Here is an 18,893-nt window from a genome sequence, read left to right as displayed (position 1 = left end):
TATCATTCTATTAATTCAAGTTCAGGAATAACATTGAATATTTTTATGTAGTTCAGAAATTAGATTGAACACGTATAAAAAATTCAAGGACAACATCAAATAAATTGAAATTTTAGATACGATATCGCACATTGAGTTAAAATTCATAAATCACATTTCACATTGGGCAAAAGTTCATTGATCATTGGTGTCATTTTCTCTCAATTAAATGACGGTTTCATAGGCAGGTACGATCTTAATGAAGATCCCAATTTGTCACAGTGTCAATACATCCTCCATTTCTCCATATTTTGAGAGCAGAAGGACGAACAGTGGCATGTACTTTTGGGATAACACTGCTTTGTCGTCCCTAGTCAAACGGCAGGTGTGATGTGTCAATTTAGAGCTTATTGGTACGGTACAAGTTCACTCCCAGCGCGCAATTTGCGGCATAAATTCGGACACAACCATAGTTGGAGCAGTAAATGGGCTTGAGTATGTTCCTTTAGCTGAAATTGAAAGAAAGAAAATGCTTAGAAGTGAAGGCTGATGTGATCATAAGATGAGATAATGCGGATAAGTTTTTTTAAGGAAAAATGATATAAATGATTAATAAACTTTAGTTTAATGAGTAATGTCGTCACAGAAATTATTAATTTATTTAACGTGGTCCCTAAATTTAGTCAAATGTGCAATGTTGTCCCTAAATTTTTTATCTGTTTAATGTGATCTTTGAACTATCGGTAAAGGTTCAATCTAGTCCTTAAACTATAGGAAAATATTTATCATCATCCTTTCGTTAATTCAAGTTAACGGAATCTGATGTGTGGCTTTCAATCAGTCATGTTTGAACAGTGGAACAAAAAAACAGTTACACGTGAATTGCCCACATATGATATGCATCTCAAATCTGGAAAAAAAAAATTCTGCGTGGGTTATTTAAAGTCCCTAATTTGTTTCTTTCATTTTCTAAAGTAGATGGATAAAAGGATAGACGTACTGACTTATCACTCTTAAGCATTTAACAATTAATAAATGTCATCAAATAACGTCACATTTGTCATTTGAACAACTAGAAGGACCGCATTAGAAACGAAATTGCCCATTTAAATCAAAAGTTTGGGGATCATTTGTGTTATTATCTCTTATTTTAAAGTGTTAAAAAGATGGGGCAGCCTCTTCCCATTCTTATTTCAGTACAGAAAGCGAAGCTAATGATTTGCATCTCAGGCCGATGGTGTTTAATCAAATCACAACCCTACTGCTACGACAGTATCATTACCGTGTTTCACAAAGTGAACTATACTTTGGTGGTCACGCTCATTGAAGGAGAACACATGCGTATTTTGAGAGAGAAAGAGATGTAAAAGAAGGAAGCATGCATCAGAAATTTCTGGGTCATACAACATGACTGGCTTACTATACAAAACCGAGTCATCTAAACAATGGTGTTTATGAAAGTGAAAAATTTCAACAAACCCGCCGAAAAGAAACTATTATGAGAAGCCCCCACGCCGTGCACTTTGAGAAAAGAGCACCCGGCAAAACTCTTTGTTATGATTACCAAAAGAAGAGGACATCCACAGACCAAAAGCAATCTTACCCCACTGAGAAAAAGGTCATCGGCCGTCCATCACTCCCTTCATTCGCAAGCATCCTCCTCCTAACTCTAATTGCATATATAAAGCGTTCGGCTGATGCAATAGAATTTACCAGGACAATGGCTGCTGCTACCGGACCAGTTGCCGTAGGCACTCGAGGCACGATCGCAACCCTCGTCAGGAAGGAAGTCGAGTATTTCCATGGCCTCGAACGAGAAAGCTCGAGCCTGGCACGGGAGCAGGCCTCGGGCAGGGACTCCGGGACAAGCTTCGGGTTCCTCCGTGTCGCTTGGGGAAGAAAGAAACGCAAAGGAGTCAGCGCGTTCCACCCGAGCATCTGCTCCGTAGCACGGGTCGTGGATAGCTACCGGACGAATGGGAATCGCGGGTTCAATTATGCTCTTCTCGAGGACGAGTTCGAGAATGTGAACATGTAGACGATAGACGACGATCTGCAAGTTTAAGGAGGACATTCGTCCAAAGTCATTTTCTTTCAGACTCCTTCAGCCTTTTGGTGTCAATAAATACAGACGCTTGCGCTTTCTTTTTCCTGTTCAATTCATGTGGTTGCTTGACTCCTCTCTATGTTCCTTTTGCCCAGATACATGCCAAGCATTTACCCTCAATTTACCCAGATTTCCTCCCGATAAAGAAATTTCATTTTCCCTTGCATAAGCAGAAAGTATAGCTAGGGCATTTGCTGACACAATACACTGAATCGGCTTTCTCAATATTGCGAACGTAGACATTGCCTTTGAGCGGCAAAAGTCCATATCGTCTTACGGGTACAGAGTACATCGAAGCGACAATCAGTCTTCTCAGGATAAGGGTGTGTTTTTCGGCTAGGAAATTGTAAAAGTAGTTTTGACGGGATGCATTTACAGTTCGGTGAGAAAAGCATGCTGCATCTCTAGCAATCAAGCAACATGAGCAACAAACAATGAATGGAGATTAACTACATTGGCACCTTTGCTAGCAGCAAAACAGTCATCCGATCTCTGATTTACCAAAGCGGTACTCAGAATGCACTTAATTCCGGCAAATGTGGTCGAAAACTATCCACTAAAAAGATTTAACATTCCCTCATTAACATGCCACAAAAGCCTTAGGCAACATTGGTTATCCTTCAAGACAAGGCGACTTCAAATGGATGGATGGACGAATTTAGAAGGTTCGGGCGATAACAATCACATGTCGGATCGACACAAACAGCAAACAGCGCATATCAAACTTCCAGATTGATGCTACATACAGCACATTGTTCCATTGGTAAAACTTACCATGGAAATCCCCCGCGCTACCCTGACACAAAAGATAACCGCAGTGAATTACCAACCGGAGAGTAAGCATCATAAGACTCGCTATAGGCGGCTCAAAAGGGAGGCTGCTGCTACTTGAAACTGCACCAAGAGAGAGGTAAGATATCTTCCCAAAGTTGGTTCACCTTCTAATGTGCTTTTAGTCTGTTCCTTGAGAATAAACAGAACTTCATGAATGATAAGAGGATGTCGGACGGAATTCCGATACCCTCAATACTTTAGGCAGCCGTTTCATTTGACAATTACCGAAGTCGATCAATCTAAAAAGGTCACATGGAAGTATCAATTTCTTCCATGACTAGGGGAAAAAGATAAAACCGCCTTCTATGATACAAATGTCTGTCCATTTCAGATCGAGCCGCGCTCTTATTGAACCAAAAGAAAACAGCAAAGTAATCTCATCTACCTTACTGAGGTAAACCAGCTTCCACTTCATCCCACAAATCTGTATTCCTAGAGAACTTCTCCTTGACCTGTGCAATAAGCTCCCTAGCCTCGCCGACCTTATCGATACTCACCAGCCCGTTAACCAGCGACTTCATCGTTCCGAAATTCGGCACCCAACCCTTCTCCATACTCTCCTTACACACCCGCAAGGCGGTGTCGAAATCCCCTCCCTTGCAGAGATAGTGAATGAAGGTGAAATAACAATCGCTGTTGGGCCGACACCCGCCGTTCACCATGCTCTCGAACATCTTCTTCGCTTCTTCGAACCTCTCCTCGTTGCAGAACCCGTGTATCAAATGGGCGTACGTCTCCGAATTCGGCTTCATCCCCCTCGCCAACATCCCGTCGAGCAGCACCTTCGCCTCGTCCGACTTCCTAAGCTTACACAAGCTCCGGATCCTGATGTTGTAGATACCAATCCCCCGAGAGACCTCGTGCTTCTGCATCAATTCCAAAACCTTCCCGACATCTTCGTACTTCTCCTCCTTGTAGAACCCGGCCAGCATGTTCCCGAACGTGGTCGCGTTCGGCCTGACCCCCTTCCTATCCATCTCGGCGATCGCCGAGTAGGCCGAGCTCGTCGACCCGGACTCGGAGAACGCCTTGATCACGGTATTGAAGGTCTCCAGATCGGGCGCCACGCCATAAACCCTAGGGAACTCCACGAAGATCCTCTTCGTCTCCTTATAGTCCTTGGCCACGATCGAAGCGAACAGGAGCGCGTTGAGCGACTTGACGGTGCGGCGGATGCCCAGCCCCTCGACCTGCTCGAACGTGGCGATCGCGTCGGCGATCATGCCGGCCTGCCCGTAGAGCACGGTGGCGTGGCACATGAAGCGCTCGTTCCGCAGGTCCGGCCGCGCCTTGGACTCCTCGAGGAAGCGCCGGACGCCGTCGAGGTGGCGCGACTCGGCGAGCTTCGAGATGGCGACGGAGAAGGCGACGCGGTCGAGGTGGGACTGCGGGGTGAGGGAGGCGGCGCGGCAGATGTCGAGGATGCGCTCCGGGTTCTTCTCGGCCTTCAGAAGGGAGAGGGCCGCCCGGGTCTTCTCCTTCGACGAGAGAGGGGCGTTGGAGTCCGGCGACAGGATCGACGACGGCGACGGCGACGGCGAGGAGAAGCGGCGGCGGAGGAGCAGGTGCGGCGAGATCGGCCGGAGTCGAGCGAGCGGCGACATTTGCGGCGGCGGCGGCGGCGGCGGCGGTCGGCGCTTCGGCTGCGAGAGCGACGTTTATAGAGAGAGAGAGAGTGTGTATGTTGCAGAGCTGAGAGAGTGAGTGTGAGGAAGATGAAGAAGACGAGAGAGCTAGGGTTTATGCTCGTGGAGTCAATTGAATACCAAATCAAACTTTGGGGACCAAAATGGAATACGTGGAAAGTGTTGGGTGAGATATGCAACTTTCGTGTAATTGGAGGACCGTGATGTGTATCAGTACAGTAGGGGGATTCGAGAAAGCTCATCCGTCAGATCGGAGTGGAGAGCAGGGGATCGGACGGCTGTTATTAGTTAGAATAAAAAAAAAGGAAAAAAGAGAAGATCCGGATGGAGGGGATTTGAACCCGACGTGAATCGAACACGCAACCTTCTGATCTGGAGTCAGACGCGCTACCATTGCGCCACGGATCCGGCGTTGTAACTTCCTGCTGAATATAAATATTTATACAATATTAAAAATGCCCCGGGCAGATATTAAAAAATATATAAAAAAATTAATAATAATGCAAAATAGAGATTATTTTCTAAAAGCCCACTTCTCTATTCAAAATGCCCCTTTGGAAATATAAAAGTTGTCTGCCTTTGAAGCATCTCGCTTTCTCAAAATATGAAATTATTTTTTTTGTAATTTTATTAAAACATGTCGACATGAGTTTTTACTATTTTTAATATCTTAATCAGCATATTCAGAACCTTTGTTAATAAGACCCATTATAACTTTATACGACCCAAATTCCTGGACTTGGAAGTCGATGATCCGGACATGGGCAAGTGGGGTTCGAGACCCGGCCTCGATGGACTCGGGCACGGGCGCCGAGGAACTAGCCCCGGCGTCCCAAGTCCGGCCTCGATATACCCAGGCGCAGCCTCAATGAACTCAGGCCCGACTTTGATGGACCAGGGCTCGGGCGCCAGGGAACCCGGGGCGCCGGGCTGCCAAAGGACAAGAAAGTAAAATGAGAACGTCGAAGGACGGCAGAAACGGGGGGAAAGAAAATCCGTGGGGACGTGATGATGAAAAGGTTCTTTCCCCCCTCCCCCCACAGCACACAGACCAAAACCGCCAAAACCGCCCAATCCCCAACGTCATCCTCAGGACCAGGAGCGGCCGTGAGGGAACTCCCGGGTCACCGCCCCGTCAGAATAGCGCGGGTCGGACGCCGCGCCCCCCTGCGTTTGACCCCCACGGCACACTCCCCCGTGTGCACGAATCTTCCGCGGCATCTCCGTCGTCTTCGCAAACTCCCAGGACGGCAAGATCCCCCGCACGTGCCAGTTCTCAATCCATATAAGCAAAATGACCCAAACGATTTTTATACTATAATAATCTAATGTGCAATATAATCCCCCGACTTATAATTTGTTCGTCGTCGTTCCCGAGCTTTAATCCAATCTGCATTATCGTGTTTAGGTCTTTAATTTGTTCAATGTGATGCATGTTCAAACTAGTCCATGGATCATAAAAAAATATTCAATACCGTCCTTGAACTTAAATTAATGAAAGAATAGCATTGGTTATTTTCACATAGTATTGGACTAGTTTGAACATTTACTAAAATTTTAGGAGCCACATCGAACAAATTTAAAAGTTCATTGATGGTGTTGCACACATTGGATTAAAGTTCAAGGATCAAATTGAATAAATTTAAAATTTAAGGATCACATAATACATTAAATCAAAGTTCGTGAATTATTTATGTCGTTATTCTATATATTTTTTTTGGGGGGCCGAAGACATTTCTTGATAACATTAATAAACTTGCAAAAGGAACTTAAAGGTATAGCTGTGTTATCTAAAAAAATGAAATCGAATAATGGTGAAATTGAGGATTGACGAACCTGAATTTGCAAGATTATCACGAGATTTACCGGGATTCGACGAGCTCTTAAAAATTCATGTTCCATCCATTAGTCAGTATCACACTACTGGTGTCCATGTCACAGTAATACACGCAATCTCTCCTCGCTCGATCACGAGGTCTGCCGTGCATTTCAATCTTTAAAAGCTTTTCCGATCCAAAATAATATTAATAAAAAAATCCTTAAAAACTTGTCAACTTCGTGTACTTCGTGAGTGCATCAATATACTATTATCGAGGTACGTACATTTGCATGAACCAAATACACCTGCCAAATTTCTCTCACTTCAATTTTTTCACGAACTTCTCACCTCCCTCCCCCCCTCTCTCTCTCCCCTTGTGCGTGACCGCCGGTGAGATTAGCAAAGTTCCCTCACTGAAGACTACTCTCTCTCTATCTCTATCTCTGGTTCCTTCCTTCCCTCGTTTCTGTTTTTGTATCGAGCACTTCCTTCGAGGAGAGGAAGCGATGGCGAGGATGGTGGGAGCAGCGCCGCCGCCTCCTCCTCCTACAATGGCGGCGCTCGGCCTCGCCGTCGCCTCGGATTGGTGGGACGACATCAACGGATCGACCCGGTGGCAGGACGCGATGTTCTACTCCCTCTGCGCCGCCTACGCTCTCGTCGCCTCCGTCGCTCTGGTCTCTCCCTCGCCCCCTCCCTCTCTCTCTCTCTCTCTCTCGCATCGCTACTTGTGTGCGTGCTCGTACTGTGGTTGGTTGGGTAGGGTAGTTTCGGGCTCGCCGTCGTCTCAGAAGTAGAGTGCGCGCGCGCGTTCTTGCTCTGGATCGCAAACTCCGGGGTGTGCCGGGGGTCGTTTGTTGGGATCGAGGTTGCTTCTTCGAGCTTATTCGGTTCAGAATTAGTAGGATTGTATTGGGTTGGATTGGGTCTGTTGGGTCATTGACATTGTATCGAATGACATCAAGTTCACTCGTGTGCCGAGGCGGTTACGCTGCCGGTCGGTTTAGTGGAAAAGCTAATTTGGTTGGTCAACTCTGTTCGGTCGAACGTAAGGATCGCTTTCCTACTCTTTCCGTTTTGGGGAAAAAGCCGCAGTCTTTTAGTGTTCTGAGGATATCTTGGTGCCTAATTGTTCCGAAACTGATTTCCGTTGGAATAGGCTGGGTTTTTCTAAGAACCCCTTTTTTTTACGCTCGGTGATGTACCCGTCTTGGTAATTTCCTTTGCATTCGAATCCCGCTGCGTTGTTGTGAGTGGTGCCGTGGTTTTGCTTGTGATTGTGCAGATTCAACTGGTTAGGATCGAGTTGAGAGTGCCCGAATACGGTTGGACGACCCAAAAGGTTTTCCATCTCATGAACTTTGTAGTCAATGGAGGTAATGTTTCTGAATGTTGGTAGAGATTTAGGCTTTTGCTTTTTACTCCGTTCGGTTTGGAATGTTCGGATGCTTACTTTGCCTTTATTTTCAGTTCGTGCTCTCGTATTTGCATTCCATAAGCAAGTATTCGTGTTGCATCCAAAGGTTAGTCCTCCAGGGTTCCCAAGCTGTTAGTTTCCGATCTGCGATCTCATCTGTTTTATTTTCTACTTTATCACATCATACTGCGTTAATTTTAATAAATCTCAATAAGGCAGTCAATTTGAGAACTTTTGTTTCTTTAAGTTCTTTATTTCCTTACTGTTGGAAAGCAATTAAATTATATAAATCTGGCCTTGTATTTGTTGAATTTTATCTTCCTTTGTTATGAAATCACATTGGCTCGTAAATCTGCACCGATCTGGCTTGCTCTCCGTAAGCTTAAAGAAAATAAAAATCTTTGAATCATGAACAGTTTAGAAGAGTTAGAACAGAGCTGAAAAAAGAGTGTTCCTCAATTACCATGTCGTGTAAACTTGAATTCATATTCAGATAAGGGAAATGTAATACTACTATTGCTAGCATTTACTACTGAGAACTATCGTTGGCCATCTTGCTGTCTGAATCGTTTGAGCCATCAACTAGACTAAAGAATTCGTAGATTTCCGTATTATTCCTTGTGAATTGGTCTTATTAATTCGAAGAGTGACGAACAAATGAGTCTGTATCACTGCGACCTTATGATTCTGATGCAAGATTCTGATGCAAAAGATCGTGATATTTAGATGCTTCTTATGGATCATACATATTGAATAAGTTGCATCACCAGCCTTTTATGTAGTCTTTTCATGTGGAGGTTCTACATCGTGAAGCTAACCCGTAAATAAGATCAGACATCTAGTTGTAAAGTACGTTTGGGGTTGTAAATCTCCCTTAATTTCATTGGCATCCTCGCTAACGTTTTCAAATTGTGTTGATTTTCTATGCAACATGTAAACTGCTTGTTAGAATACTAGTATCTCTATTTTCTGTGAAAATTTTGTTGCTTATCGAGTTAACGTATGTGGACCAGGTGTTAACTTTGGTTCTCTTGGATCTTCCTGGACTCCTGTTTTTCTCTACTTACACTCTCTTAGTTCTGTTTTGGGCCGAGATATATCACCAGGTGATTAAACATAGCTTTGTTCGAGTAATGTTAGATCTGCTTCCTGTGAGGAATATATATAATTCTGTTCTAGCTAACTTTAAGTTATGAGAATTTGACCTCTGGGCATCTATTGCCGAGCAGGCGAGAAGTTTACCATCAGATAAGCTGAAGATATCTTATATATCTATAAATGGTGCTATGTACTTTATACAGGTATATCTCTCACAGAACGATCTTCTGTTACTAATCAAATATTTGATAAGATTTAGATTTGTCTTTCTTTTTCCTTGCTTTTCTATTTTGACATTTTATGTTATAAATAGACTCAATGAATTAAGGCTTGTCATATTTAGGCAAATTTGGTGCTGCGCTTTCGAATGTAAAAAATAGATAGCACAATATCAATGTGAAATTTACCCTTGTATCATATCTGTGTAGGGCACATGGCTTTCATAAATATCCTTTTAAACTTTCCCAATTTGCTCATTTGCTTGTCTAGCATTCACGTTAATGTAAAGCTTCAAAATGGTTAGCCCGGCTGCTTGTAGTTTCAAATTACTGATGATGGAGTCAAGTGAATTTCTTAATTTCAGCTCTCAAAGTCTTATCAATTCTCCATACCCAAGTCAGAGGAAGCAAGACCCAGATTCCTGAATTAAGTTACACTGTTACAGCCCTTATGCATGAAATGAGAAACTAGGCTTGCTGATTGTAGATAAATTCATCAAGGACCAAATACCAATAATAAAGTGACCATAACAAGGTATCTGCATTGTTATGAAGTTGTGGTGTTATGTAGTCTGATCCTTAAGTTGACGGAATTTGTATATATCCTTGTTACCTTTTTAAATCATTCTACAAGACGGTTGTTAGCCTGTTGGCAAAAGTGCAGCATAAGTTAGCTCCTGGAAGGTACAGGTCAGATTTAGGTTGTAGGAAAATATATCATATTATTCGTCCCTCATGCGATTTGATGTAATTTTCACATCAGGTTTGCATCTGGATTTATCTGTGGATAGACGACAACAGTGTTGTGGAATTTATTGGGAAGATATTTATTGCAGGTGAGAATCCAATTTTACTTCCTAAGCTAAAAATATATTTCACTTTGTTACACTTCCTTGTAGCTATTTTAGTTTGTCATTCCACTAACTCCATTTTATACTTGATTCCTGCAGTTATCTCAATAATAGCTGCATTGGGTTTCTTATTATATGGAGGAAGGTGGGTTCAGCAGCACCTTTGATACTCACTGTGACCATTGCATCTAGGCCTTCATACACTGTTTACCCAATGCTATCTTATCTTCGTGGCTTTTTTTGTACATTGGCTAAATGATTCTGCTTATTATCATGACTTGCTTCAGATTATTTTCCATGCTAAGGCGTTTTCCTATTGAATCTAAAGGGAGGAGGAAAAAGCTTCATGAGGTATGCAGCCCTCCTTCTCTTGTTTAATTTTTCCTTATTTTTTCCTTCCGCTCATCATATTGTAGCAAGCTTTAGGCATAGCCTCTCATCATATTGTAGTGGGCTTTAGGCATTTTATCGGGTCTTTATGATCTCAGCATGTGTCTGTCTCAACATCTATTTTGCCAGAGAATCGGAGGATACAAATTGATAAGGGGGTCACTGCAAGTACTAGCTTAGTGTGAAGAACTTTTTGTGTATTGATCACAGCCATCTCCATTGCTGCCTATCTATATATTGCCTGAAAACCATGCTTGAAGTGTTATCCAGTATGATCATTATCGATCTATGCATCTATATGAGGTCTGTCAGCACTAAGGGCATGCCCTGCTGGGACATAGCTGATGTTTTGAACTCCTGACGTTATTTGTTCTGTACATCCATTTCTATTTGTGATCTGAAAGTGGCAAGTGGTAGCTGAACGGAAGTGGTAAAATGTGATAGGCTGCTGCTGTTTAACTAATAAAGTAATTGAGTGTATAGTGTACATGCTACTTGAGTCACCCACCCTTGGTGCCGCTGCAAAATATTTTGTTCACCTCTTGCTAACTGTCTTTGGATGAAGTGTCACAAAACCAGTGTGTTGAAGGAATTGGACATATGCAGTCATCTTCTAAGACAAGCCATTTGTTATACACATTGCATTAAAAAACTTGCCAAGAATGTGAAAAGGAGTCTTTGACTTCATTTTAATTATTTTTGACACCAGATCTGCATTCTCTTGCAGGTTGGATCTGTTACAGCTATATGCTTCACCTGTTTTATTATCAGGTGTACAGTGGTAAGCTCCAATTTTGGGATAGTCTTCCGTTCTGCTACTTACAGTTTCAAATCTGATGCACATCCTTACTAATATTCTTTTTTCCTGTTTAATTTACTAGACTTGACCTGGCCAAAAGAACAGAAAATACAATATACAACTATAATGGCTTCAAAATGCTATTAGCCTTTTCTTGCCTTTTCTAGTTGAAGCTTTGCATTTCTTTTAAGGTCTTGACGTGGAAAGGCCACTTCCCCTTTTGCTACTTAGCAATCATGAGAAGAAATGCAACAAAAGTTGTGCCTCAATGCATCCAATTACATCACTTTGTTGGTCAGATTAGCCGGCTCATATGGCTAGGCCCTCTGCCACTTTTGGTTCTACCTGCTGAGTATCGAACCCAGCAAACTCCCCTGAACCCATCCCCACCCTACCAAAAGGACCGAATTGCCTGTTGGTTTCTATTATGAGCATTAGTAAAGGCTACCCCCAGCAGAGAAGGCTGAGAGAACTTGGTGCAGACTATTAAGCAATGACTCTTGTTAACAGATATGCTAAGACAAGCACTCTTTTTGGGACAACAATTAATTCACATGATATCACAGCGCCGGTTAAGGGTTGGAATTTTGACACTCCTTACTGTTTATTGTGTTTTAATCTCTGGTTATCTTATCTCATCAGCATGATTATAATCCAAGTTCTGTGATTCACATGTAAGGTCCGACTTACGCGAGAAAGGGACTGTTAACCAGTATGCCGATAGGCAAGATTCATAAAAGTTCAAACTTTTGAGAAAAATAATCTATTTACAACTCTTTTTGCCAAGGGCAAGCCAATAAATACGGACACTTTAGCTGTTTTTATCTCTATCCAATGGTTAGCTGATAAGTTTTAGGATTTATTATGTAATACATAATGGCAATCAGTTTTTTCTTGCTAATATTCTCACTTATTAAATGTCTTCGAAACAAGATTACTCTTAGAAACGATATGGAACGGTTGGCAGGTCAAGCAATTGAACGGCTGGTTCCATTGCTTATGATGTCATCTAATCAAATGCTTTAATTGAAAAATAAGAAAGGGTAAATGACTAAATTGGCATATAGGTCAGTTGGACCGAGGTTGTTGAATGTGAATAGTAAAAATACATGAGCCTTGAGGCGTTTGAGTTGCGTCTACCATGGCCTTGTCATTGGCTTTTTGAAGCCATAGAAACAAAGAATAGACTAAAGTTGAGGCATTTGTAGGACAAAACATAACATGTTGATTTGAGATTGAACTCTCTTCTCCTGTGGGATGTCAGGGGATTGGAAAATCTGTAAGCCCCTGGCGAGCAGTCATAGTTGTTTCATTTGAGCTTTTGGCCCAATAACCATGTCTTCTTTGGTGCTTCTAATTTATTCAAAAATAAAGAGTTGACTATGATTGGATGTGAACATACTTTGGAAGTTGAGAAAGGTTGTCACTTGAAAGAACTGGGAGTTTGGACTCTTAGTTGAACTCAAACCCAGTTGGAGATTGTCATCAACTTGACTTTGCCAAAGTGCTTCAGAAGAGGATTCTTGATAGAGTAGTTTTGACAGCATAGAAATAAAGCGTGCTTATATTGTACTTATCACCAGGAACTACTGACTTTACCTCTGCTTAGAGTTAAATCTCACCAATTATCGACCCAGATTGGAGACTTTCTTGCCCTTGGACTACCACTTTGTCCTCTTGGTTGGGACGATGTCAATTTCTTCCCAACCTGTATGGTATGATGTCTGGGCTAGACAAGAACCTAAACTGTCAACTGAACATGGAGCAATCATTTGCATTTTGCCTTTGCTGATAATACCTTGACGTAATGATGCAATGCTTCTTACATGCAGGTTCTTCTATCAGCTTTTGATTCAGATGCATCACTCGATGTTTTGGATCATCCAATTTTGAATATGTTATACTACATGGTATTCTCTTAGCTTAGTTATGGTTGTTGCTCAAGTTGTCTGTGATTGTGTTGCCGTTTTTGAAATTGGTATTTGAACTTCTTTCCCTCTCGTGCCAGCTGGTTGAGATCCTGCCTTCTGCTTTAGTCCTCTTCATCCTACGCAAGCTGCCTCCTAAGAGGATATCGGCCCAACATCACCCTATCCGATAGCCATAGATCATTCTTGCTTGCTTAATTATTCTTCACCCGCTCAAGATGGGTTTTCATGCCTCATCCATTGGCTTTGAGTAAGTCGAGTGGAGCCGGAAAAGAATTCGGACATATCATTCTGAGATGGCACAGGACGCCAATGGTTTGCTCGTGCTTTGTACATTATGAAGCTTCCTCAAGTTTGCCAAAGGGGACAGAATCATTGTTGATATCATTGTTGATTTCTGCGGGCTGTGTGACTTGTAGAATCGGTTCTTGATACCTTTCACATGCCTATTGTGTCAATGTCTGTGAAAGGAGAAGCTCCTGCTATTTTCAGGTGCTAGGTGTCAATTCTTTTTTCGGAGTTTTCAATGTCTTGTTGTGCTCATGAGTAGTGATTGGAAATGATATCTTAGTTTCTTCCCCATTTTTTCTTTCAGAACACTTTCTTAGATCCTGTTGTAATGTTAGGGCTTTGTTTTAGAAGTTGTATTCGGTTGGAATCGTCATTTATCCCTTGAAGAAATTGCAGATTGCAGTACCGCATGGCTTGTGGTTCCTTGTTGCTATTTGTTAAAGTTCATTTGCATTCGAACTGTCCAACTCTAGAGCCAGAAACAGACGATCTATCATTCCTAACGAAAAAACAGCAAGTTCATTTCTCATTTTTTTCTGTCAGATACAGAACAAAGACTCCTATGATTCCTCCTTACCTTTTGACATTTGAAGCTTCAGTGAAAAAAGTTCTGGTTTTATATGGTTCTCCGCGGCAAATCGCCATAGAGGACTGGGTAAATTGGGTGGACACCATTTGACTTTTGGTTGAAATGCAGGTTGGTATCTGCTGTTATTTGGAATTTGTATAATCAACCGCCGTTATCGTCCTCCAGGGGCCAAAATTGCTAATCGAACGTTGGTGATGCTAAATTTAACCTGCCGATTGTGAGATTTTGATGCCTACTGTCATTTAGAAATTTGTATTCTAACATTGCAGTAGATAGTCTACAAGTTTGGAGCCTTGCTGGTCTTTATCTGGGGCTATAAACGGACTAGACGCCATCGACATAATTGCTCTCTACCAGGAAATCTAAGTCTCAAAGGTCTTGAGAACAATGAGAAGTGCATAGAGATTTTCAGATCACAGCGAAATAAAACATCTCTTGCACAAGTTACTTCAAGACAATCTCCCAAGATCGATGATCGCCTGCAACTGCAACGACTACACAGCACGAAACTGACTCAATTCTTTTGATATAAACATTTTGGTTCTGCTGGCAAGAAAAGGAAAAGAGAAACAAAGATTAAGAGATGAAAATTTTAGAAAATCTTCCCTCTCTTCTATAGGAGAAGATAAAATGAGATGACCCTGATGGTTGCTTTGATTTTGTTTAGCAGTCTGTTCTGCGATGTTGACGAAGGAATACAAAACCCATAAAGAAAAAACACAAGTCTGCCATTGCCTCACATCAGTTGTAGTAGAATTCAGAAGCCACCAGGCAGTTTATCTAAGCAAGTATCAAGTCTAGCGAGCCATGTGAGAGAGAGAGAGAGAGAGTCCAAACTTTGTGTGAAGCTAAACAAAAAATCATTCCTGCTCTGGTGTTTGAACAAGAATGCTATATTCACTCCAACTTAAGGACTCAACTTCAAAACTGCACAACTTCAAAATCCGAATAGCATATATCAGGTTAAGCTTATAAGCAGATGAGGGTTAATTACAAGCACCAAAGCATGCGCAGGAGTGTTTTTCTACAGTAAGCGACCAGGATTGTTCCGCCACCTTTGTAATTTTTGGCTTCAGATCAACAGTAGAATAAGCTGAACCTTAAAACCTTCTTGTCTCGGCTATCCATGCCATCAATCTTGGTGAACTTCCTCAGGAGGAGGGGCGGCGAATCTCACGGCTGCTGGCCGTGCGTCGACAACAGCCTCATCAGGAAATAGGGCTCTGATAAATGATGGGGTTCTTAGGGGCCGACGACGAGTCATCCGCGGGTACACATCTTCAAGAAAGTAGTAGGCATGACCAGCTATCATTCCCTGCATCATAATATTTCATATTGAGCATAAGGACCAGCACAACAGAAAATTATCCTGGAACTGTAATTAGATAATACAAACCACGACAATAGATTGCACAAGAGTGCTATTTCCACAGCCTTATATGTTTTAGCCAAAAAGGGTGAAGTAATAACGCCGCCCATCAATAATCTACTGTGATCTTGGTAAAAAGGCAGTGGAATATTGACAAATATCATTATTTTAACGCCGGCCACCAGACGGGAGCTTTAGCAGACTAATGGGACTGTTTATGGGTGTTTGCTATTCATGATAAGATCGTTATTTCAAGCCAAAGGATGTGAAGCACACTCGGAGTTGCTTGATCTCAGATTGTTAAGTTAGGTTGATTCTAGTAGATCTTTACTCCTGAAGAGGGGGGGATGATTCTGCATCGTTCAAGAAACTATAACACTATTGACTAAGAGCCTCGTTTTTATCTTTCACTCTGCAAAAGTTACAGCTAAGTATATGTGCAAAGTAAAGCCAAAACAAGAGCTCCTCCAAGCAGAACATGGACATTAACCATCATGTCTCGCTCAGCTCAGCCTCATAGAAATTCAATTCTCAGACTGCATCCATCCAAGCACTCGACAGCATCAAATATTACAGAAACAGAGTCTTACCAATAAATCCACCCAAGCACTTGCACCTACAAGGACTGAGAATCCCAGAAGAACCTGCATATAGAAAACACAAACTCAATTGCACGTGCATCCAATTCTCCAAGTGAATGAAATATGCTGAATGAGAAATTTGAGGAGTTCATAAATAAATATTACAAGTGCTCAAGATAAATGCCTATTTTTTTTATAACAAAAGAAATAAACTCCAAGCCTGGTGGGGAACAACTGGATAAGCAAGCTAAAACCCCAGATGTCGCTTTCTTTTATTGACTGAGCAACTAGGAACAGATATAAAACCTGATTAATCATGTCTCATGCAACAAAACCAACAAGCAATGTCCTATCCCACTTTCTCGGAACAGTTTCTAGGAGTGAAAAATAAGGATTTTACTTACCCATGGTAGGTAAGCTGCAGTAAATGTAAAGAGACCCAAGAAACTCATATGGATAAAAGGATTTTGCTTGCTCCACACATAAACCTGCACAAAACACAAAAAGCAAAAGCACGCATTAGGACATTATCAGTCCACTTAAGTCATGATTGGTAATTGCACAAAGAGAGCAAAACTCACCATCATGAAAGTCAGTGAGTTGCTAAGAAATATAATTTTTGCAAATGATTCTGATACATAAGGTAACATTCCTCCAATAAGAACGATTCCAGTTAACACAGTGGCGCCAAATAAGAGCATGTAAAAGAAATCAGCTGTCTTTCCCCTAAAAGAATTCTCTTCAAGAAGCTTGCAGTACCGAGCAAGAAAGAACATGTGGAATAAGAAGTCCAGATCTGCAATCAAATAGGAACAAAGAGGTAAAGCTTAAATTAGCGGAGTTGCAGCTAATTGTGGGCATAAGTAAATCTCAGATTATTTGAGAACTGTTCAGATGTTCCGTGCTGAAGGCCATTGCTCTCAAGAATCTTCTCAAAAGCATTGACATTTAGGAGACAGAGGAAAACCAAAATGACAAGCAACCCCTTTGCCCAATCAAGCTGTCTGTCCAACTTGCAAAATCAAAACTTGAATTTATAATACCCTGTGAATAATGAATGTATGTCCACTTTCAAGGATGATCCCATAGGGAAGGGTAAACCTAATTCCTTTTCAGGGTTCTTTTTTTCTGCTAAAGGCAGTCGGTAGCACATTCATAGGAGGCACACATACACTGATGAACAGAATAGATCATGCATGGATAGAGCATGGTGCAGGTTAAATAGTTCATCTATTTTTCCTTCAAGAAACTGGGTAAACCATGCCTACTGACTGAGAGTTTGTAGATTAAAAGATACGCAAGTTACTCGAGCGTATCATGAGGTAATGAAGCTCCAAGATAGAGGACATTTTCTCTAAGGAATCCATTTCAATAGTACGTGAATCAAGATAATGACGATGATTATGATGACGTGAACATGAAATTTTTAGACTGAAAGCTTTACTCCAAGTAACATCATTAACTGTGTAAGTACTTTTGTATCATCGTAACAGTGCCAATTCACCCACATCTTCTAACATATGCGGACATGAGCTCAGGACTTTACCCATCTTGCGGAAGTACAAGAAATTGGTGACGAGGCGCCATAACTGATATTGCTTGAACACAAGCCTCGGATTCAAGTAGAGGTTATAAGGTGATATTATCTGCACAACCCGAAAAAGCAAAACTGCCATCAAACGCAAAATCAAGTTGCCAATCCGGAACACAACTAGTTGGCACGGGCAGAATTGTAAGACAGAGATTGACAATTTAAGAGTAAATACAAGATTTTGACTCCAAAAAGCCCCACAACCAAACCTCCTTCACAACCCAAGGTACCATTATTCACTCACCGAACAGCCGGCACTTCGCATAGAATCAATCGATCAAATTACCAAACTCCCAACCACACATTCGAGCAACAGATACAAAAAAAAAAACCCACCGAAACTTCACGGACGAAAAATCTTCAAAACGCAACAAACCCACCAAAGATCAAGCTCCAATCCGTCGACCCAGTTGCAAGAAACCCACAATTAACAAACAATTCACCGAATAACCAATCACCCCCGAACCCATCGCGACACACGAGAGAAAACAAGAAGCAGCCAAATACAAAATCTTTCACTCGACAGCAAGAACAGAGGGGGGCATCAGCCGAGAGGCGGGACCTACCTCGAGGGAGCAACCGATGGTGGTGACGATGGCGGCGGTGAGGTAGGAGCGAGTGATGATGGGCATCTGCTTGTACCATTCTTCCACTGCCTGAGCCATTCTTTCCCCCCCACACCCTCCAAACCAAACCAAACCAAACCGACAAACCAAAAAGAAAACAACAACCCACCCACTACCTTATTCTCCCCGAACTCCAACCAACGACCGATGACCAGCTCGACGGTTCTTGATTCCCTGGGTCTGCGCGAAGCACTCGCAAGAGTCGACGGGAGAGAGAGAGAGAGGGAGAGAGAAGGGGATCGAAATCAAGAAAACGAAACTCAATCCGTACGTGATTCCGGCTTTTTCTTTTTCTTTTTCTTCTTATTTTTATTAATATTTTTTTTTATTTTTTCTTATTTTTCGTATGGACGTGGTAAAAGCTTCGGCTTTTGTTTTTTTTCCTCGTACTTTCCGATGAACGAAGGAGGGGAAAATGACGAGCATTCAGCGAATTGAACCCGCGCGTGACGCGCACGGGCCAATAGGCCGATTTTTCCCATCTGGGGAGAGTTCCTTAATTTTTGTAAATTTTCCATCTTAATTTTTTTTTTCCGAAGCCCTTCCGATGGATGTTCCCGTCGTTAAATAAAGGGAAAACGACATAAAGGATCCCTGAACGTTGGCCTAATATTGAAATAAGGAGCGTGCAAAATGGATTGCCCAAATCAGGAACCGCTCGGACCGGATCGGATCGAATCAACCGGTTGGGTCCGTTTCCCGGGAGTATCGATCCGGTTCCCGGTTCCTAAAAGTAGAACCGGTGTTCGGGCGGTCCCGT

At 42.2% G+C, this 18,893-nt stretch overlaps 4 protein-coding genes and 1 non-coding gene across 6 annotated transcripts; 2 read left to right on the top strand and 3 right to left on the bottom strand.

Moving 5' to 3' along the window:
- Positions 1 to 1,699: 1,699 nt before the first annotated feature.
- LOC115688069 (uncharacterized) lies at positions 1,700 to 2,017 on the top strand. The gene has a single exon (XM_030613802.1). The coding sequence runs from the start codon at positions 1,700 to 1,702 to the stop codon at positions 2,015 to 2,017; it is 318 nt and encodes a 105-aa protein (XP_030469662.1).
- A 499-nt stretch (positions 2,018 to 2,516) lies between these two features.
- Positions 2,517 to 4,549, bottom strand: LOC115688103 (pentatricopeptide repeat-containing protein At1g61870, mitochondrial). The gene has a single exon (XM_030613846.2). It carries the CDS (start codon positions 4,522 to 4,524, stop codon positions 3,307 to 3,309), a length of 1,218 nt encoding a protein of 405 aa, XP_030469706.1. The 5' UTR covers positions 4,525 to 4,549; the 3' UTR covers positions 2,517 to 3,306.
- Positions 4,550 to 4,902: 353 nt separating this feature from the next.
- TRNAW-CCA (transfer RNA tryptophan (anticodon CCA)) lies at positions 4,903 to 4,974 on the bottom strand. The gene has a single exon. It is a non-coding gene; the product is annotated as a tRNA-Trp (tRNA).
- Positions 4,975 to 6,869: 1,895 nt separating this feature from the next.
- Positions 6,870 to 13,782, top strand: LOC115688104 (tobamovirus multiplication protein 1-like). 2 transcript variants are annotated; one of them, XM_030613847.2, is made up of 11 exons: positions 6,870 to 7,062; positions 7,671 to 7,761; positions 7,856 to 7,908; positions 8,816 to 8,908; positions 9,032 to 9,103; positions 9,882 to 9,954; positions 10,069 to 10,114; positions 10,257 to 10,320; positions 11,087 to 11,140; positions 12,991 to 13,068; positions 13,167 to 13,782. In XM_030613847.2, the coding sequence occupies exons 1-11, from the start codon at positions 6,892 to 6,894 to the stop codon at positions 13,257 to 13,259; spliced, it is 888 nt and encodes a 295-aa protein (XP_030469707.1). In that variant the 5' UTR covers positions 6,870 to 6,891; the 3' UTR covers positions 13,260 to 13,782. The 2 variants fall into 2 exon arrangements, with proteins under 2 accessions (XP_030469707.1, XP_056171780.1); XM_056315805.1 differs by lacking the exon at positions 9,032 to 9,103.
- Positions 13,783 to 14,789: 1,007 nt separating this feature from the next.
- On the bottom strand, positions 14,790 to 18,401 carry LOC115688096 (derlin-2.2). Its single transcript, XM_030613838.2, has 6 exons — positions 18,074 to 18,401; positions 17,463 to 17,562; positions 16,498 to 16,712; positions 16,321 to 16,404; positions 15,926 to 15,979; positions 14,790 to 15,281 (listed from the first exon to the last, which is right to left on the bottom strand). The coding sequence occupies exons 1-6, from the start codon at positions 18,170 to 18,172 to the stop codon at positions 15,099 to 15,101; spliced, it is 735 nt and encodes a 244-aa protein (XP_030469698.1). The 5' UTR covers positions 18,173 to 18,401; the 3' UTR covers positions 14,790 to 15,098.
- Positions 18,402 to 18,893: the final 492 nt, after the last annotated feature.

Source organism: Syzygium oleosum, unplaced genomic scaffold (genome assembly GCF_021117445.2).
Source record: "Syzygium oleosum isolate NSW1041296 unplaced genomic scaffold, Sole_v2.1 Sole_v2.11, whole genome shotgun sequence".
In the NCBI taxonomy this organism is placed as follows: Eukaryota; Viridiplantae; Streptophyta; class Magnoliopsida; order Myrtales; family Myrtaceae; genus Syzygium; species Syzygium oleosum.
This window is presented reverse-complemented; position numbering and strand designations above follow the sequence as displayed.